Source organism: Notolabrus celidotus, chromosome 12 (assembly GCF_009762535.1).
Source record: "Notolabrus celidotus isolate fNotCel1 chromosome 12, fNotCel1.pri, whole genome shotgun sequence".
Lineage (NCBI taxonomy): Eukaryota > Metazoa > Chordata > Actinopteri > Labriformes > Labridae > Notolabrus > Notolabrus celidotus.
In genome coordinates this window covers 23,017,023-23,039,575 of record NC_048283.1, presented here as the reverse complement: position 1 = coordinate 23,039,575, position 22,553 = coordinate 23,017,023, and the positions used below count along the sequence as shown (strand labels likewise).

At 42.4% G+C, this 22,553-nt stretch overlaps 1 protein-coding gene across 3 annotated transcripts in view; it reads left to right on the top strand.

Moving 5' to 3' along the window:
* grik2 (glutamate receptor, ionotropic, kainate 2) overlaps window positions 1-22,553 on the top strand; it is a 242,902-nt gene that overhangs the window by 159,459 nt on the left and 60,890 nt on the right. For all 3 annotated transcript variants that reach the window (XM_034697722.1, XM_034697721.1, XM_034697723.1), the window contains 3 exons: window positions 8,599-8,742; window positions 10,544-10,651; window positions 14,324-14,437. In XM_034697722.1, the coding sequence (XP_034553613.1) occupies window positions 8,599-8,742; window positions 10,544-10,651; window positions 14,324-14,437 (366 nt within the window). The remainder of the gene's footprint in view (window positions 1-8,598; window positions 8,743-10,543; window positions 10,652-14,323; window positions 14,438-22,553) is intronic.

Below are 22,553 nucleotides of genomic sequence, written 5' to 3'. Positions count from 1 at the left end.
CGAGGCTGGTAAATATGTTTTCACAGGGATCAGATGTCAGACTGTGTGAGCCAAATATTATAGGCCCACTGCCAGAATGATACATCCAGAAAACAATAACAGATCTGAAACCAGCCGGAGTTTTTACATTAGATGCTATTTTAGTGCACAGAAGTCTTCTTTCCTTAAAGATTATCCAAGAAAGACGACAAATTACAAATGACAAATCCTGCAAAGTAAGCTTTTGCACTCATCGTCCCAGTCAGGGTCAACAGGGGAATGACAGTCTGGAGACTATGCACACATCTTGAAGTGACTTTGTTATTTAAAACTAATCTAAGAAACCTGCAAATAGGTTGAATAGTTTTGTTTGTAGTTTGAGTTTTAAGAGCGATTAGGATTTGGTGACAGTTTTTAAAAGATGATGTCAGAGGTAGCAATGAAAACCATTCAGTGGATCAGAAAGAGGAGGAATGATGTCATTTGGAGGCTAAACAACTCCCTCTTCCCTCATGAAAACTGGAGAGTCCGGGGAGGTAGAGCATGCAGCCTAACCCGGCGGGGTTAAGCTATAAAGCAAACAGGCTCCTCCCCCTGGCTCTGCCTTCCCTGTCCTCTTTCTAACATCTCATACAGACTTTTCTACCTCTTTACTCCTCTCTTCCCTCCCGTGAACAGGTAAGCAAGGGGTGGTGGGATGTGCAGCCAAACCTGGCAAGGTTCAGCCCTGGCTCAACAAGCTTCTTGCACTGTCCTTTTTGCAGATTTCTCTACATGCTACTCTTTGTTGTTTCCTTCTTCTTCTCTGCTCTGTATTTTGGTACTGATGTGTTATGTGATGTGAGCATGCAAGGGGGAGATTTCTGGACTTAACTTAATGAAACACTGGTGGAGGGTAGAGCTCACCCGATAACCCTGGTAATGCACTGGCTCTCTCTGGCCATCTATCCTCAAAACAGGAGCAATGTGTTAGAATACTGGTATGAGTACATGATGGGATTGGTGTCCTTCCTTAGTGCTCATCCTTTTTTATCAGAGCAGCAGTATCTTGTGTTTATTTCAAACTGATGCTTTAACTCAGTCTCTCTTCACCCGGAGACAAAAGCACGAACAGAAACAGGTAACAGGAAGCCATGAGGAACAAACTGATCGAAAGTCATGGAAAATGTGGTTCTATGAAGCTTCTTTAAATGAAGATTGCTTTAGCTAGTTTTGTTTGATGCATATCCTAAAGTTTTGTTGGAGTTAAAGGTTTAAAGCAGCAGAAAGCTGCAGAAACACAGAGCTGCTGGTTTAAATTCACAGTATTGTATTATTTCTGTATTCAGAACTTGATTGTGAACCTTAATTCTCAGGTTAGTCCTCAGTGTGCAGACTCCGCTTGCTGCAAAGTGCATTTTCAAAGAGCTCGCTGCAAACCGGCGTCAGAGAACGATAACCCCGGACCCGGCCTGCCGAAAAGCTATTTCTTGCCACTTTGTTTCCATGGCAATGTTGATGAGCTGGGAGGTTGGGAGGGGGCTTCAGTTGCCGCCAAGTCAGGCCTGGGCATTTTAACAATTCATAAAACTGTTGAAATCAATCTGAGTTAGGAGATTTAATAAATCTCTCTCTCTCTCTCTCTCCTCTCTCTCCTCTCTCTCTCTCTCTCTCTCTCTCTCTCTCTCTCTCTCTCTCTCTCTCCCCCTCTCTGAGAGAGAGAGAGAGAGAGAGAGAGAGAGAGAGAGTGAGGAGGCAACAATGAGGTGGAGAAATAGACAGCGTCAGGGGTAATGCTCATATTGGCTGACACAAGGGAAAAGCAGCTTTTAAAGCGTTTAGCTTTAATTTCATTCAGGAGTGACATAATTGATTTTAATGAGATGTTTATAGAGTGAAGTGCCGGTGTTGCTAAATCATTTGCGAGTGTGCCTGACGGGTACTTGTGAGGCTCACACTGGGGAGAAGCAGAGAGGCACACAAACCTCTGCTGCCAGAGCTCCTGCAGCAAGCCTCCACTCATCTCCACCCAGCCTGCTCTGCTGAATCCATTTGGCTGCTTACTTTAATTAAGGCCATATTTAATTCATGGCATACTTTTTAACTTTGACACCCTATTGACTGAAGGCGTCTGCTGGAGTATCTCTGAGCTGTTCAGGAGGAATTCTGCTCTTTCTAACTCGGCTCTTATTTATGACACTATGAGGTTAAGATAACGAATCGGAAAGAAGGTTTTTGGATCCGCTCCAGTAGATGGATTCAGCTGGCAGCGAGGTAACAGGCTGTGACTGCTGCAACATTATCCCTCAGGGCTAATGCTTCCAATAAAGAACGACCAGTTCTTCTTCTTTCTTCCTCTGACAGACTCAGATTATTGTTCTGTGTGTCTGACAACATTACAGAGAGGATCCCTGCAGAGATAGAGCTTTTGTTACAGAAGAAAGAGCCAGAAACAGCAGCTTCATCACTCTCTCATAGTTTAACCTCACAGACACGGGAGTCAACGGTCTACCTCTGCCTCTGCTGGTTGGTTCATCTGTGCAGGATCAAAGGTAACTGAAACACCAAGTTAAAGCTGCAGACCAGCAGCTGTACTGTTCTGCAAGGTCTGGTTACCTTCAGGCCAATGGAGTCTGGTGGCTCATATATTTACACAACATGCCTGTCTCTGTCGGTAAGTGAGAGCACGCTGATTGGTCGAACACAAATTATTAAAAATCACGGTGCAGTGACGTAACTTACGTAAATCCCTCTTGTGCTGGGAGAATACCAACTCCAGAGCAGGAACTAAAAGGGTTCCTTTAAACATGTTTTTAGTTCATAGTTCCTGGTTTCTGTGGTGCAGAATCTGTGAACAATTCAGAAAGTTCATAGGACTTTTAAAACAATTTCTGCAGTCGTTTTATTGCATGCACTTTGATTGGGCTCATTTGCAGCCTTCACAGTGCGTCTCATGGCTTCCTTAAAGCAGCATTACCACATATCGCATTAAATTCATTCACCCTAAAATCACCAGACCCCATTCATAAAGACTTTAGGTTACCCTGCTGGATTTGTAGTCTTGTTGATCCAAACAGCTGATCGGTGTGAATCCGTGCTCATGCAGTGGAAGAACACCGGTCTGCGAGGTCCATCCGAAAACAGTGACAAAAGAAAGGGTGTTTCTGACGGAAAATTGAATAGCTCCAATTTTTTTACTGGTGCATGCATTTGCACCATGATGAGTCCTTGGACCATATTTTCTTAACTTTGGCGATATTACGCGAAATAGGAGGCCCGGTCCGCAGAGAATTGTAGCCTAGCTTACCGGCTGGTCCTCTGGGAATTTTCTCATTAAAGGGGTGGAGCTCAACGGCACGCATTGTGGCCAACAGGAGCAATAGTGTACTGTAACTCATACAACCCCACTTAAAAAAAACTGAAATATCCCTTTAGTTGGGCTCATTCGTTGAATGAATCCACGCTGTGTGTCTGAATATAAAAGTTAACTTCCACTCTTAAACAAATCCTGCTGACTCCCCCTGTACACAGAATCAGAGCTGTGTCTGACTGACAGGGTGTCACATTGCTGTTATGAGGTCCCTGGAGATCTGAGGGGTTTACATGGGGGACGGGTCTCAGTGTGAACAGAGCAGCAGCTCCTGCCCTCAGCATCGAGACTCAGGCAGGGTTTTTCTTGTTTGTTTATATTATTATTATTATTATTATTATTATTATTATTATTATTATTATTATTATTATTATTATTACTATTGTTGTTGTTGTTGTTGTTATTATTATTGTTATTGTTATTATTATTATTGTTATTGTTATTATTATAATTATTATTTTACATTATTATTATTACTGTATTTGTTTAGTTTATTTTTTATTTTTTATTATTATTATTATCTTTATTATTAATATTGCTGTTATTTATTTTTTCATTATTATTTATGATTGTTTATTTATTTATTTCATTATAATTATAATTATATTTTTAAGTTGAATTTTTTGGGCATTTTTTCCTTTATTGGATGGTACAGCTGAAGAGAGACAGAGAGCATGGGGAGCAGAGAGCAGAGAAAGACATGCAGCAAAAGGTCGAGGCTGGGAGTCAAACCTGCGACCGCTGCAACTAGAGGACTAGAGCCTCTGTATATGGGGCATGTGCTTGGACCCCCCAGGCCAATGGCGCCCCATTGTATCATATAATTTTGTATTGTATACTATCAGATTGTTTTCTATTGCATATTGTATCACTTTGCTTTGTAGCAGGATATTAACATGACATTATATTCCATCCTATCGTTATTGATTCAAGTGTCTCATGTCGTATCGTATTCTATCAAACAGTTTTATATCTTAGGTATTCATATTTAAAAGCCTGGGGCCTCAAACAAGCTGCTCTATTGGACTTGTCGGGAGTGAGAGTGTGTTACTTCAATGTTCCATCAGAACAGAAAGCTTAAAGAGAGCAACTAAGCTAAAGGCCTGCACCAAGATGTCACACCTAAGAGTTTAGTTCAGCGTGCAGAGGACAGGCTGAATAATTATCCCTGCTTACTTGAAGCATGAACCCTCTCCATTCTTGATCCATAGCCAGCGATCCACCGCCACGATCCCACCATCAGATGCCGCACATGCAAAACTGGAGCAGAAATGTTTCCATGCAGAGACTTTTATAGAGATAATCTTGACTTTGGGGATTCCTGCACAGCTGTGTTGTTCAGTTTGTGCAGCTCCGGTTATCTCCATGAAACTATATGATGCAGAGCGAGCAGGTGATATTCATCCCATCACTGCTGGTTGACACCCGTATCTGTAAAACGATACTACATATCCTTACAACCCCCCCCACACACAAACACACTTAACAGCCTCCAGGTGACACCCACACTGCAACAAATTCACACTCCCTTTGCTTCAACACCTCCTTCTAACACGGATTATTAATACCTCACACTCCTGCGGGCTCACGCTGGAGCCAGGCCGGATCTCTGGAAGGCAAGCTTATTGACTGTGATTGTTTTTGAAACATCTCTGGACGTCCACCATGCATACAGATCCAGCCGCACACACACACACACACACACACACACACACACAAACACACACACACACACAAACACACACATGCGTTCACACTTGTCGAGTAGCCCACTGGTTTGTCTTCACAACACTATTACAGCCAAACTGGACTCTTAAGCTGCAGCCTCGTGATGCTCAATCAGAGCTCAAACAGAGAGAAATGACAGGTTTGAGAGTGATGTTTTCCTGCAGGACAAAGCTTCCCTGAGCACCTCGGGGCACGATTTCCATGCAACAACTGTGGAGAGCTGTTTTGATTGCTTTTCAATCAAGCGAGACAAACACTAATTAGTTTTTTGAAGACGAAGAAGAGGAAGAACTGTAAAATTATAGGCTTCTCTCATGAAGCGTGGATGACTGGCACTTTGCTGTTTCGACCATCTATATAAATATCCCCCCCCCTCTCTCTCTCTCTTTCTCTCTCTCTCTCTCTCTCTCTCTCTCTCTCTCTCTCTCTCTTCTCTCACCCATTTATCCTTCCAGCACAGAGCAGCAGCACATTTCAGATTGTTCTTATTTTCTGATACTTTGTTTTCTTTTACATTTCTTTGAATTCATGTCAAACTTACAAATAACAACGAGCTGTATCTGCAGAAATATTTATGTTTATAGTTCTCGACATGTTTCTTCCACCCTTCTTGCTGTTATAACCTGCTCCAGATGTAAATATATGTCACCAACTCTCTCATGTTTAAACGTTTTATTGTTTTGATGGTGTGCTAGAAGAAACCTCCACACACCTATCTCTCCTTGTTTGTGGATTATGTGGCCTATATGTAGTGCACAAAGTCTTTATAATAACCACAGTCTTAACATCAGTACAGCGAACAGACTAGGACCGATCTACTAAGGTTCAGTGTATAAAAACACGTGCAAACTTGATGGCGCATGCAAAGCTGATGTACTAACCGGGGGCACCGATGATTGCGTCTTTCAAATGGGCAAAATAGCACTCTCATTCCATTTAGCGTGTTTGCCTTCATGAATATGCAGAATATATGCAGATTATCAGAACGCGCAAAATACCGGGAGGAGGAGATGCAAATGTAATCATTTAGCACGCACTGTGATTGATCAAACCTGAAACAGATAGCGAGCTGTGTTTTTGCATTTTTATTTAGCACGCTTGAAAAGCAGGTGCAAACTGGCACAGTGTTACGCGCGAATGGCTGCTGTCACTATGGCGAGAAGGAGGCATAGGTGCAATGAAAGATGACAGAGATAGAATCTTCCGTGCACGTGTCAACATATTTGGACAGTCAGAAATAAAATCGAAGAGACATATCGTCTATCCAGCAGCCATTTTTTAGCTAATTGATGACATAAGGGCTGATTTGGAGCCAGTCACAAAAGGAGCCATGCCATATCTCCTATGGAGAACTCCTTGCAACACTGCATTTTCTAGCTTCTGGATCATTCAAGCGCACCATCGCAGTAAGTGCCGGCATCTCCCAGTGTCCACCCGTGCGTAATGAACGTTCATCTCCTGTGCTCTCCCCTCCCTCTTCATTAGCCCGCGGCTCAGTTGAAGGACTGCCACTGAATGAATGACCTCCTGACTGTTGCCAGGGCATTGATGGCCTTTGTCAGCCCAGACACAGCACGTCGGGGCATGCTCGTCACATTGGACACAGCTCTCACCTCCTGATCAGTAACCTGTAACCCATCTGTCTGATTTCTTTGTTGCTGCAGCAACTCCCGATCAATGTCATCATAACAATCCTGCGGGGCTCTGCTTCTCACAGCATTCACCTTTTCACAGATGGCCTCCCAAATCGGGTTTCTTCTGGCAACGCTGAGATGTCTCTGCTGGAGTTCACCAATGTGTTTATTTCCCTCCTCCACCAAGACCTCCAGCTCCATGGCTTCAAACTTCATTTTTAGTTTACAGCCACTATGGTCTCTCAAACTCTCCATGGTGACAGCCATCCTTGTTAAAATAGGGTGGTCCGCACCACTTTTGAACTTGTTATCAATTAAATTTCGCACGTAATCATAGTAGATCACCCAACACGTCCACTTGCACTTGCAATAGTAAAGTTTTCACACGCAAATTAGCGCTTGTTATTTGGGATCTTAGTAGATCAGGCCCTGAGACTGCAAAGCTTTGAGTCGGGTCGTGCCTCACCTTGTTGGGATTCTATTTTGCAGAAACATGATCATTATCTCACTCATAACCCGGCATCCAACAAAAGACAGAATCAAGCTGACACAAAGCTTTGATTTAAAGATGAATTTATTGATTAAATGTGTTTTATTCATACAGCCAAAAATAAATACTAAAAGTTTTGAATGCTTTTGTGGAAAGAACAGTATTCTCACAGGTCAACTGAACTTTTTCCTTCACGTTGAAGTCTAAACAATAGCATTTCTCTATTTTTGTTCTTAACAGATGCAGAAAATATTGAACAATCTGCCAAATCCCCTCAGATCCATCTCTTCTTTTCAGCTCTTTAAAACATCTTTCTTCACCCAAACCTTGCTCCTGCTTTTAGTTCTGTTCAAGCTTTCATCTGTAAACTTTGAGACCGTGTTGAACTGTCTAGAGATGCACAAGGTCCTTCTCCTGGAACATTTCTGTTAACATCTCCTTCTCACTCCATCAGTCCTGTAACTGTGACAAAGCTTATACCGTTTTGTCACTTGTGTTTGCTTCATATCAGTTTTCTTCAATTTGTTAGACGTCTCTTTCACTCACCTCCTCGTGTTTAACATCCTTTTAACCATGGATCTAACATCTTGTGCTCTTCAAGTGAAAATAATATTGAAAATGTCCTCCATATTTGTTGCAAATGCATTTGGAAACTAATGTTTTTGACACAGTGTCAACAGGAAGAGGTGAAATGTGCAGGAACTTGTTTTAGCAGATTGGTTGTCCCTGGCATCACTGTTGCTGCAGAGGGTTTGCACTGAAAGCACATTTCAGCCAGGAGACACCCCATCTCGACATGTGGTCACCTGATGTTCATATGGATCTGATTTTAGAACCAACTGACCTGATCTTCCCTTATAATCAGTAATATAATCTTATACATGACACCCCCATATCTTCATTTATAATTTATTTTGTTTTCCCCACATTAAGGCAGAACATTGGTGCTGCTACTCCATGCTTTGTGCTTATTTGCTTGTACTTATTGGGTGGTGCTGCAGAAACTCTGCGACCACGACGTCACGTGCAAACCAATCACATATTTATATAAACCTTTAGTGTTTGTTTAATGTTCTAGTTTTAGTCTCATGTTCCTGAAATCAAATCTTTTGTCTGCAGCACATTATCGATATTCATGCAGCATGTCTGTGATAATACATCTGAGTGATTTCATCATAAATTCATGCCATTGTGTCCGTCTCATGAAAAGATGCAGCTCCACACTCCTGTGCTTAATGTGGGGCTTTGATTCGGTCATCATGATATTGATATTTCTCTGATTCTGAGCAGATCCGCTCTGATGTGTGTTCTGTTTGTGTGTGTTCTGTGTGTGTGTGTGTGTGTGTGTGTGTGTGTGTGTGCTGTGCTCCATGATAATGACCCTCTCTGTTTTCTCTCCCTTCTGTCTCGGCCTGCAGACGGACGCCGCGCTGATGTACGATGCCGTGCACGTGGTGGCCGTGGCTGTGCAGCAGTCTCAGCAGATCACCGTCAGCTCATTACAGTGCAACCGACACAAACCCTGGCGCTTCGGCAACCGCTTCATGGCCCTCATCAAAGAGGTAGATGCTGCTCTACCTGCTCCCCGCTCTGTCTATCCTGCTGCATACACACACACCTTTACACACACACACAACACATGTGCACTCAGGAAGCAGACGGAGGCTGAATTTAAATCAGGCCGAGGCTGTCAGAAGACGAGGATATGAATAAACAGAAATGATTTATCTGTGTATTTATTTATATGAAAATTCTTCCACTCTGAGTATGCACACACTCCACCGAGGAGGGCCTGCATCTCCAGTCTGCGCTCTGACTTTCAGCTCTCACCACCCATGCAGAAACAAAAACACAGCATTAGCTAAAATTTGGGTAATTGCCCCACAGCTCGCTGCTTTGTGAAGCTGGGACAGTAAATCCAGAGCTCTCTGTCTGCGGGAAGGCCAGGGATTAGCAGACCTATATTTAGGACCCCTCTTCAGTTTGCAGAGATCATGAGACGACTGTGAATACTTAAACTGTACAGTGAGGGTTTGTATGAATACATTTGGATGTATTTATTCAAAGCTAACAGTTTTAAACCATGCAAATCTCAAATCTGGACCCTCTTCACATCCACTCGTCTTTGCATCTTCTTCTGTTAGGCTGCTTTTATTCTCTGACTCACAGGGAGATGAAATCTACAGGACTCACTGTTTGGCTCAATGGCTGCACATGCAGATATACAAGAAGCCTGTGCATATTCAGAGTGACGGTCTGCACAAGATCACATCACGCTAACTATGAAATATTCTCAGCATCATGATTTTTTATCTGCAGGAAGAGAATTGTAGGATATGATTCTGTTAGCAATGCAGATTGAGGGGAAATATTTGTAATGCATGCATGAGAAACTTGAAAATAAGACTAATAAATGCAAGTCCATGGATCCCAAGGTTTCCGTCAAAGTTGTCGTCCTCTATCCTTCCACTCACTCTCAGTGCGTCCGTCTTAAACCTCCTGAAGCTTCGGCCTCCAATTTTCCAGCCGCTGATCCTCGGGTCAGTGAGCCGGTGTGAGGAGAGCTCTGAGTGTGGAGGAGCTTCACTTTGTGATACATGGAGAAGACAAAAAACATTGCACATGAAAACAACTCAGACCTCTGCAGTCGAGGAATCAGACACTGTCCGAAGATTCGGTACTCGGCTTGTGACTCTGTATCTGACCACATTTACACAAAACTTCCAAAGAGCCGCTCCTCAAACAAAGTGACGTAAATACAGAGCATGAAAATGATTTAATGACTCTGTAATCATGCAAACGTTAGGAGCATTCAAGAAACAGATGAAGTCCCTCCTTCTTTGGTGAATATCAATCCCAGTTATTCCCTCTGGAGTCACACCTCTTCGTGCACCGCTCTGGTTTCAGTCTAGCGGTGTTCAGACTCTGAGTAAGAGCAGTATGACGAATGTGTTCAGCAGCAGGTGAGTGAACCAAGTGTGTAACTTCCAGGTCTGTGACTCCCCCTCATTTGATTAAAGATAGACCCTGAAGTCCCCGGTCTGCAGTCAGAGCGGCATGGAGAGACTCCTGAGAGAGAGCTGCCCCTGCTCCGAGCCACTTTCATGCTGCGTTGTCTCCCATCACAGCCCTAAATATCTGTAAAGATTTGGTAATTGTTTCCCACTGTTACACCGAGCCGCGGAGTGCAGGCCAGGTGAGACTGTACAAAACAGAGAGAGTGTGGAGAAGAGGGAGAAATGGGAAAGATAAAAGTGTGACTGCTCTCTCACAGGCTTTTATTAGAAAGCAGGGATGTAGATGTGCTGCTGATCTCTCTCTCTCTCTCCCACTCTCTCTCTCCCACTCTCTCTCTCTCTTTAGGCCCACTGGGACGGCCTGACCGGCAGAATCACTTTCAATCGCTCCAACGGTCTGAGGACGGACTTTGACCTGGATGTTATCAGTCTGAAGGAGGAGGGGCTCGAGAAGGTAGTGTATCTGTCTGTTATGTTTTTGTGCAGATGTTTTGATCACATAAAACACACAAGCGGTAAATGCATCAAGATCAACTCACGCTGCAAAGATGCTGCTCCCATAAACACGTTGTTTATGCGGCATGTTAACTCTCTGGCAGCTGCAAAGGTGCAGAAGTCACGAGTAGCTGTGGCTGTTTGGTTAAAAATCCACATCTAATCAGCGACACATCTGATTTTTTAAAGAGCACTAAGCTCTCTTTGTAAATTAAGAATAGAGTATTGAATCAAGAGTTTGCATGTGCAGAACAAATCTGGAGTCATGCAGCTCTTCTGACCGTCGAATGCTCAGACCTGCGTGCACGATGATTTAAGTTGTAAGATTTGTGCTCTGTCATCACCTCAGCTGTTCTCAGGGAAACAAGATGAACAGATGATACAGGGTTACAGTCTGAACACACTGCTGCACTATAAGGCAGCACTACACTGTGAGGCACACCCTGAATGATAGACTCTGAATGCATGACTCAACGCAAGGACACAAGCACAAAAAACAGGCAGAGTTTGATGAACAATCCAAAGTCAGTGCACAGGTAATCAGTCCAATCAGGCAAACAATCCCAGAGAGAGCGAGTGGTGAGGAGAGGGAGAAGAGAGAGGAGAGGCAACATGAAGGAAGTCAGGAGGAAGGAGGCAACATGAAGGCACATGGGGGGGGGGGTATACACGGACAATCAGGGGTTAATGAGACACGGGTGGAGACAAAAATGGGAGGGGGTTAAAACAGTAGTCATGCTTGCAAACGTTATGAGGGTTGAGAGATATTGATGGCTGTATGAATCCTGCTGTCACTGTAAAAAAGAAGAAAATCAAGTCACAGCAGCATCACATCTTGTACTGTACATAAAAACGACATGAAATAGAATAAAAAAATACAATTCAAAATATATATATCAAAAAAATATTCCCTATCCTATCCCGAACCCACCCACAATCCTAAGGTTAAGAACCCAATATGTGCAACAATAATAATAATAACAATAAAAATAAAATAAATGAAAAATAAATAAGAAGTTGCTGAATGAACTGAAGAAACACTCTCATGATATCTTAATGAGGAAACACTGGAGGTGATATAAGATTTTAAAACTCAACCCAGGAAATTAAACTCACCAAAATAAAAAGTACTAAAATATTAAACCATTAAAAGAAAATAAGAAGCTATACTGCTATAAATAAATAAATAAATAAATAAATAAATAAAGTGAAATAAAACTTAACATGTTGTTAGTATGACGGAAAGTGGGGTTACTTCTCCTGCCGGTTGTCTTTGTGAACCATGGTGTCTGAAACTTCCTCGAGTTGAAATCAGACTTCGAAATCGACCTCGAGTGTCTGTTTTTAATGATATGTATTTGACAAACCAAGTCTTTGCATGTGTATATCATCCAATACATTCTGTCACTAACAATTCATACAGCCATGGTATTATAAAGATGACAGTGACAAACACAGAATAACAGCATGAAGCTGCAGATGTGCAGTTTTAATGTATTTATGTTGACGTTATAAACCTGAACTTGGCGTCATGTCTCTGCAGCTGCCTGAATGATCATCATGAGGAGAAACATGCTGTACATTCAGAGCTAATGCAGATTAAACATAGTCACTGCTTTAAGAGGAAAGATTAAAGCTCGTACTCCCCTCACACATTTGTTGTTGGTGTATCGTGCAGCCAGTATCAGTTCATCGTCAGTATTTTGCTCTAAATTTCTACAAACCTGTGTCTAACTTTATAACAAGAGGTAAATAATAATCATGCTTTAAGTTAAACTTTCACATGCATAGTAGTGCCAAGGTTACACCTGGTTACTTTAAATCCTTCTTTATCTTATTGCTGTTTTGTTTCTAAGGATGGGTGTCTGACAAAGCACAGGAAAACTTTAAAAATGTGGTGGCGTCTGTTTGCAACCTGCAGCAGGTCCTTTATCTAACTCAGTGAAGTCACCTGGTGTGATGCAGCCCGCAGTCCGCATCACACCAGATGTCTGTGCATTAAAAAACTACGTCTGCAGGAAGAGGGGCATTATGCAGATGATTCTATAATGTAAAGTGTGTCTAGGAAAGTGCATGTTTAATCTAAAGCGAACTGCTGTGCAAGTCATTGCTCACATCGTCGTCACTTCACCTTCTGATGGTTTTAGTTCACTCTCTCTGCTCGTGTCATCAGGCCATGCATGACATGAATCTCCTTTATTTGTTGAGACAACAAAAAACAAAGATTGAGGATAATATGTGTTAGAATATTCTTTATTTTCAACATTGTGGATAAGCATGAGATTAATATTTTAGATGACCTCCAGAAGGACCAGGAAACCCGAGGTCCCATGGTCAGAGAAGTCTCTACACGGCTGCAGTTCCTTGACCCTAAACACAGGAGTAGATGCGCTCAGACTCTGCCGTGTTGGGATGGAATTATATGCATTTATCCGTCAGCATGTGTTTAAGGTCTCTCATAAACAGGAGTGTGTATGGTTTACATATTCTCCCAGAAGTGGCTTCACTCTGGTACTCAGCAGTCAATTTAAGATTCATGAGATTATCAGCGTGAAGAGAACCTGCTAATACTGCACACACAAATGATATCCTCAAACACAACTACAAACACTTCACACTTCTGCATCCGCTCAGGTGCTCCTCTCTGCGGCTCCTGACCTCTGCTCCGTGTGCGCCCACACCTCCATGAATAATTTACCCCATTAATAAACCCCTTCAGAAGCCCTCCAGCCTCATGAAGCCTGAATTAAAGAGTTGATTTGCAATTACAAAGCGGGTCTCAGGGCCTCGTGCAGGGTATCAGAGCGGCCCTGAGGAGCGTGTGCTTGCTGTGGGTTCGGTGTTTGTGGTCCCTGCCAATGATGCTCAGGGCGATGGGGTTGGACAGCGAGCAGGGGGAGCTGAGGGGGAGGCTCGGGTGGAGACTTCAGGGAGAGCTGAGAGAGGACAAGAGAGGCCTTGAGGCATGATCTGATAGCTTTGCCTTCCTCTTCTTCCTCCTCCTCCTCGCCTCCCTCAGCCGGCTCCCCTCTTCAATCTGGCCCTCACTGACCCTCCTAAAGGCCACAGGGCCGATCCAGATCCTTGATCATCTCTAACATTATTCCCTGTGGGACTCCAGAAGAAAGTGCTGAGGGTTCACATAGCTGTCAGCTGTGTCCTTGGGGGGCTGTGATATCTGATGTCTGAATCCAGAATGTGAGAAGGGAACAGGATGTGTCCGGGCTGTCTGTTTGGTTGTGAAAAGAGGACTTCTTTAAGCTTTTGTAAGGAAACAGATGCAGCTCTGTACCCGGCCACAATCTCCTCAGATCACTTTTTTGGAGGATTTCAACATTACAGGATGCAGACGGTGCGTGGCGTGTGGGGGTTTGAATCAGGGATGAACCATGTTCGGTAAAATCTCTCTCTGTGGTGTAGGTTTGCCACCCTGAACATGCTGCTCCATGATTTAAATCCATTGTTTAAAGCCTGCCACACAAAGAGGACTCTGAAACACATTGAAAACTTTTAACTGCTCATGCATATCTGTTACCAGCAACTCAATCAATACCAATTAATGTCTTTATGAAATAATATCCTTCTGTCCTGGAACCGTTTAATAATCATCCGTGTCTTTTTTGTGTCACAGATCGGAACCTGGGATCCTCCGAGCGGCCTGAACATGACCGACAACCAGAAGGGGAAGACGACTAATGTCTCTGATTCTTTATCCAACCGCTCGCTGGTCGTCTCCACCATCCTGGTAACTTCCTGATTCTTTGTTGAGCTGTTTCTGCAGAAGCTGCACCGTTTTACACATTCATCTTACAGCTGTTTGAGCGCTTCATCAGCAGATTGAGTTGGCTGAGGGGTCATTGTGTGATTGAATTGGGACACAGAATCACTCCTTTGTTTATCTCCACTTTTGTTTTCATGTTGGTGATGGTAAACTTGTCACAATACTGGTTTACCAGGTGGGAAAGTTTCTCTTAGAACCTAAAAAACAGTCAAAATGATTGAGAAGATACACAAGGGGCAACATATTGAGCCACCAGGCAAGGCACACCACTAATCCCATCCAGAGTATCCTGGTTTCTCTTTGTCGTCATGTTTGAGTTGTCTGATTGTCGGCTGGAAAACGTTTCCTGTGGAGAGTGAAGGGGGAGGAACACATTGGTCCTTGTACCCGTTGACTTCCCCTCTGATTCAGCTATTATTGATCTGTTAGAGTTATCTCCATGTGTTTGCACCTGGATAGAAATGATGTGTGCTTCTTTGAAGTATGGTCATATGACAGGAAGCACGCACAGCTGCTTTGAAACAGGAAGAGGTTAAAGTCACCCCACTCTCCCCTTATCTAAGCTCAAACCCTTCCATTAACTTCTCATTTATGATGCAGCTTTTGTTTTTATAACTTGTTATCTGTATATGATTCTAGTAGCATGCAGTAGTTTGGAAAGTGTCACTGATTGAGGGTGAGGGATTGAAGCACAGTCTCCTCTAGCTCTATCTCTTAAAGCGAGGAATTCAGGTGCAGCCAAAAAAAACGGAGCGTGAACCAGTTCAATGTTTTGGCTTTGAACTTAAAAAAAGATGCATGATGAGCATACATTGGTTCAGTTGAATCTGTGTGAACTCAACTTTGAGTTAGCTCATGTGTCAGGGTGCCATTTAGGTTTAAAGTCTATGGTCAGATTTTGTGTTTCAGTATCGTTCAAGGTCTTACAATGTTACACTCTTTTAGAACCCAGACGAGTCTCAACCAGACTGAAGCATAGATTCAACAAACCATACAGCTCCACAAACAGAGTAAACTCAGCACAGACAGATTTTTATTTAAGAAGAAAACACAGAGACAGAAGAAAAGCCTTCTGCTTTCTTTTCAGCAGTCTCCAAACAAAACTCACAAACAGTTCATCAAGACGAGGCACACAGAAAGAAATGCTGTCAGTGCTTGCTTATCAGTCTCGGGTCTGGTGAGTCCAAGTCTACAGTCTGCAGGTCTCTGTCTAAGCAGCCTATGCACATCCAAGAACCAGGAAATGCACCGAATTGAGGATCCAGATAATCTGATATGCAGATGATACAACGATAACAGAGACATCTTTCCCCCCTCTCGTTTAATGAGAGCAGAATGAATGAATGAATGAATGAATGAATGAATTAATTAATGAGCAGCGTGTGCAGCTGGAGGTGTAACTGTAAGGTGCATGCTTGTGCAAAGTTGAGCAATAGTTTCCACTCGGTAATAAAACTTCCTACTGTGGTAATGCTGCGGATCACTAAGAGATCTCTACGCGATGACCAGATCATGGAAAAAGAAGTCTTGATCCACGAGTCGAGAGATAACAAGTCGAGACAAGATGTGAGATGATATGTGTTGAATCATGGTTAGGTGATGGATGCACATGGAGACGTAACAGCTGAAGAAGCACAAGGAAACAAGGAGAGGGAATCAAATTAAGTTGAAGTCAGTTGAAAGCTTGTGGTCCTGGTCAGAGATGTAGTCATGAGCTGGTCGGATGCTCTTCTTCTTCTTTTTGAGTGCAATCATTTGAGTTGGATGAATGTTCAGAGGTAACACACTGTCCCGTTCTCTCTGCATGAACCTGCTCTGTTTATTAATCTTATCTAAAAGCATTTCCCAGTAATCAGCTCTGCACCATTCAGTTTCCTCCTGCTGCCATTTTGGGCTAACAAAGTGCAAATTAAATATTGCAGCTTTAAATATCTGTTTATAGCCAAATCAAATTGTAATGGTGCTTTATGTGGGACCAATTATAGAAGGCTAGAAGAGCTCTCAGCCATAACAGACTCCCTCCAAAGATGTCATTATTTCTAAGCTTTCCTCTTGAAAAATCCTTCAGTGCTTCGCCTGAGCTGCCCTTTCTGTTCACAGAGCTTTCTGGGGATGCTGCTCTCCGCCTCAGTAGAAGCAGAGTACCCCAAAGCACTGCACTCCCAAATTACCAGTTGACTTCACAACGGTGGAGGACTCCAATTTGGCGGAGGGAGCCGGCTCGGGCAGGCAAAATTGACTGATTGATTGTCCAATAAGATTTCATGCTTTACGGCTCTTCCTCCTATCGACCGATTCATCCCGCACATTGTGTTGTTTTCTCTGCTGTCAGTGTGCCAAATAACAAACTGGGCTGAACTATGAGGAGAGGCAACAAAATTAAAATCTTCTGATCCATAACAAACCGCAGCATTTTCTCCCATGATGAAAAGCAGCATCAGAGTTAGAATGAGTGAGATTGACTTCAGCAGGTCTGTCCCTCCACGTTTCTCTGGATGAAAACACATTTATTTAAACTCAGCTTTATTTATAAAGAACCTTTCAGACAGACGAACATGCAGCCCAAAGTGCTGCATGAGAGGACAAAGAGACAGAAAACAACAGAGATGGGTAAAATAGAAAAAGACATAAACATAAAGAAAATTTAAAAATAGAATAAAATCAATACAGTATAATAAATAAAATAAGTGAGGTAAGAAATAATAATAATAAAAAATAATAATTAATAATAATACAAATACATGAGAATAATCATATAAATGCAAATAATAGAAGTAGAAATACAATGAATGATAGTAGTAACAATAATATTAATAGAAGTATTAATAGAAGTAATAATAAGAATAATAAGAGCGCACATAATAAGACAACAATAAGACAATAATAAGAATTATAATGCTAATAATAATATTAATAATATGATTATGATTGTTATTGTTATTGTTGTTATTATTCTTATTATTCTTATTATTATTCTTATTATTATTATTTTTATTGTTTTTATTATTATTACTGCTATTATTTATGAGATTTAGTCTATTGCACAAGTTAAAAACTCCCCACTGGATGTTGACACTCTGCATTTAGAGGAGCAACCGTCCAAGAAACAGCTCACTGAAGTCACAAATTTTGAGACAGCTTTGGACCAAAAATTTGAATATGCGTTCAAATAATTCATTTTTTAGATTCCTAATATGTGGAACATTATTTCAAAATGATTTAGTGCTATTGTTGGGTCAGATGTTTGTATAAAGTTCTAAATCTGTTCGAAGAAAATAACAACAAAAAAGCTTTCTAATTTCATTGTGACTTTAAGATACACATTTTTTTGCATCCAACTCCTGAATCACAAGTAAAAAAGCTGACTTCCTTAAACTATTTTAGCAACAATAATAAATGTTTTATTAAATATACAAACGTGTCGTCTGAAAGACCTGGAAGCAGAGTTTCTGGTCACTGAACATCTTCTTCTTTGTTCATGAATCAAAGCTCCTGAGCTGGTGTGAACACATGCAGCACATCCTCCCACAGACAGCAGGCTCACACACTCTGTGTCACACAGCCTGACAGTGGGGAGAATCTTCCCCTGGTGTGACAAATTGAAGCCACATACCATCGTGATACTGAGGAGGGAAGCATAAAAATAACAATATCAAGTAAATTAGGGGTTGTCATTATTTATTGCGGGCCTTCTTTCCTTCCGTGCGTGCTGTGAAGTGATTGGATTGCAGTTATTAGCAAAGACTCTCTGCGGCTGTAATTGCCATATCAGGATTGAGTCATGGGGAGATGTGTGATGGCTGTGAGCAGTGAGGAAGAGAAGGGAGGGCTGACAATAATTGGGTTTGTTACATTTGATTGATGCACACTTTCATCCAGCTTCTCATCATTTTCTCAGGGATTATGTTCTATAAAACATGATGTAATTACTGCTGAGATCTTGGCCTATCAACAGTTTATCTACTTTGAAAATCGCTCCCGTAATGTTGCGCTAGAAATGAAGGACCTTTAGGCTAATGGCTGGAGCTGCCGATAATATACTGTGTAATGTCTTAAGTGAGGGGGGAGTGGGCCAGCTTCCACTGCCACAGAAACATCGCGCCTTGAGTCTGTCACTGCAGGAGGAGAGCACTGATGCTGCTCTGATAACCTAAATATGACACCTACTCCGTGTTACTGCTGCACGCTGAACGTTTACTGGATTTATCCTGCTGCAGAGCTAAAGGCTGGGAAAGGTTAGAAATAAAAGATACTCAGCTGCTGAGGCATGCAGGGCCGTGTGAGCCTCATTGCAGCACACATGTTTTATGAATAAATATCTGAAACTGCCAGCTGCTGAAAAATTATCAAATCATCATTGGATTCTGGTAATCCTCTTAATTAGCTAATGCCACGCCAATTAGTCCATATTAGACAACTGAGAGCGTGTTTGTCGCTGCCAACACACTGCCGGATCACCAGGCTCTTTAAAAACCACTAATTTCATATGAGGTTGTTAAAGGAGCAGTTTGGTGTTTTTGAAATATGAGGTTCTTGTCAACAGTAGGTGCATTAGCCTAAGCTCGACACTTTTTGATGAGAGACCGTCCAGAGAACCAGAACAGAAGCTAGACTATCAACTTCTGCATACAGGGTCGGCACTACCACCTCATTTAGATCATTTTGATAAACTCAGACCCAAACCAGAGGGGCTAAATCAAGTGGCAACCTCTGGTCTTAAAATATGAAGCCCATGCAGAAGTTCTTAAAACTGCAGTTCCTTGAGTGTCCACTTGAGGCTGGCTGCAGAAACACTTGAAACCACATACACACCCATTCAAAGAGATGATCTTTACAGCAGAAATAAACATGTTTACTGTCTGGTTCAAAAAACAGTTTAGGTCTGATCAGCTCTTTCTCTTTCAACAACAATGACTTGTGTATTGCATCGCCGGCTGTGAGTGTAAGTCATGCAGAAAAATATGATGTTTAAACCATCTGTGCAGGTAACAAATCACATCTTCTTATTATTCCTAATCCATTTGTGGAAACTTCCGGCCTTCAGATTTGAGACAAAGATGAACTCACTCTGTTTTCTTTTGCAGCAGGATGGGAGGGTGTGTTTTTATCTTTTCTATTATTTACTGCAGCTGAGCAATCTCTCAATCAAGGTTTCTTAAATAAAACAAATCTGTGTCCTTTCTCAGAAGAACATCTGCACGAAAAGCTCCTTAAATCTGAAAATAGAAACCTGTGCAAGGACAACACATGTGGAAATACAGAAAGAGAAGGAGGAGGCAGTGATGGAGCTTCGTGCTGATGTGGAAGAGGAGTTATTATACGGGAGAAGAAGAATGAATCAGCGTTTAACACGGAGGGATAAGTGATGTAAAGGATCAGTGATGCATGAGTCAGCTAACGTGCTGTTAGCTCACTCCTCTCATATCTCTTTAAAACCAGTGTTTCGATCAGCTCATCATATGTCGGACAATAATCAGACAGTGTAAGAGTTAACTGAAAGACCTCAATACAACTATTCCCACGATCATGATAATAAGATGATCAAGATGTTGCTTTTTTGCTCTTGTTTTGTGGGATGCGATGGATGGAGAACCTCCTCCCTTTCCTCCGTTACAGCAGAGCATGCTTAGACCCTCTTCCCTTAAACAGCCCTCATCATTAAGAGCTCAGATCGATGCACAACAAAGTTCAGGAGCGTGAAGAATGAAGAGGATGAAGAAGTTGGGGATGCTGCAAAATGTTACTGTTGGACTGCTGTATTTCACGGTGCTATACTACTGCAGTGCCAACCGTCCTGCAGCTACAGGTGGAGACAGGAGGAGGGCAGGAAGAGGAGCAGGAGGAGGCAGGTCTGTTTGAAAAGCTGAATCAATGCAAGTATTATAGTGTTTGTAGCAGAGGCTTGTTTGCAACACCCGCCCCTAGAAGAGCTTTTGTGAGCGTTAAAGATTAAAACAGTTAAAATAAAAAGGAAAAGGTATGATAAGTACAGCTATATACAAAAAAACACACATTTGGCAATGACAGAACATGCATAAAATCTGACATGAGTGTAGGTTTGTTGCTGAATTAACCAGGATTTGATGACCCTCTTAAACGTGGAGAAGTTTGTTAAGAGTTTCAAGTGATCAGGTCGAGAGTTCCAGGATTTACAAGCTGTTGCAGCTTCGAAATATGCTGATCTGCTGCAGCTCTGCAGGCTCTTGTGTTTGCAGAAAGGTAGAGTGGCAAGTCCATTCAAGCATTTAAACACACTACACACTTAAATTTTGTATTTGCTTCAAAGGATGTAGATATCATGAGCAATAACCAACATTATCGAGCTAACGACTATCGGGCACACTGGTCTGCATCATAATAAATATGGGTCTAAGTCTTGACGTTATGAGGATGAGGGCTTGAAAAGGAAAGCTAGATCTGCATTGCATTTAACCCTTTGTGTCTTTTTGTGTCTTTGTGATTTTGCCTCACAGAACAGCCTCTGTGCCTGCAAATTAAATCCTCTAATGCGACTCGAAAACATTTTGTACCCAACAATCATCTGGACCCCCAAATTTTGTAGTTCAAAAAATTGTGCAGGCTTTCAGCCTCTCTCTGCCTGTGTTTGCATATTAAGTATTTTTAAATAGTTGCAGTCGTGTATTTCCTGCCTCTTACTTTACTTTGCAGCCAACAGGCCGTCTTCCATCACACCCCTGCATGCTGAGAGCACCTGGATGATTGTCTTTGTTCTCCGCCACACTGCATGGAAGGGAATCAATAACACTAAAATAATGTTTGAAAAGGACTCAAATAAGGCAGCGTGGTTTGTTTTGTCTGAGGCACAAAATCCATTGTTTTTAATTTGTGGAAGAAGGATGGGCCTGGATGTGTGTTTAAGGAGAGTCTGCAGAGAGAGATGGCAGTGCTATAGCTTTAATTAGGTTTGCTTTACGGAGATACTTGGCTTCTCCTTCATTCTCTGCTTTTAATTAAAGATACTCCGGCCGCCGTCTGCAGCCAAGCTCTCTGCAGGAGACGAGAGGGAGTGTGTGTTTGTGTGTTTGTGAGTCTGTGTGTATTCAGGGCTGTTGTGGAGGGAGGAACACTGAAGAGGAAGTGAGGATGCTTTTATCTTTTTCTCCAACCTTATACTCGTACTATCACACTCTCATGCTGTATATGGAGCAAAGTAACACATCTTAAATCCAATATGTAGTATATATCAACTGCAGTGCCCCGTCTTTAATGCAGTTAGCTCTAAACTGCACAAAATCATACTCAATGCTTTCAAAGTCACCATGAAATACTCATCATTCAGTAATAACGTTGTTTTAATATGTACTTACTTTTTACAACAACCCCATTTAGCTTGATCTGTCTTCAGCTCAAACTAAAGGCTGATTTATACTTCTGCGTCTCCCCTACGCAGCAGGGGCTGACGCGGACATGAACCTCACATACTTGTGAGTCGGTGTGTCTGTGTCGTGCAGCAATTCTCCACCGAAACACTTGAGGGCAGTGCGGCCTCTCTGATAGCTGGCCGCCTGCTTCCGGTCCCGCTACGATCTCTGTTTACTTTTCCACTGCGATTCAGAGCATGTTATGTTAATCTACAGCTGATACATGTTGCTGTTTATCATACAGACATGATTACATGAAGAATAGAGAGGAGGAGATGAAATACACGGCCGATGTGTGGCCGGTGTCCGGGATCCCGGAAGTGCTGTAAATGCGGGAAAGACAAAGCCGCTGAGCGGACCAATCACAGGGCTTGCGGTCCGCTCTACGGGGAGTTACATTTTGGAGGAGGTGCACGTCAGCTACGTGCGTAGGCCTCGGCGTAGGTACGGGAGCTACGCGGACCCCCGGCGTAAGGTAAGGTTGATTCAACGCAGAAGTATAAATCAGCCCTAAGACTGTCGGCAGGTCAGTTTTGCATGAGCAGGACCATAAACTGGACCAAAATAAGGCCAAAGATGGTGGTTGCATAACATGTACTGTATGTAATCTAAAATGCTCATGTGTCAGATTACGCTCCTCACGGGCAAAGGAGGAGCCAGGGAGGGGCTTGAGTGTGCTCAAACTGCCCCTGTAAAGA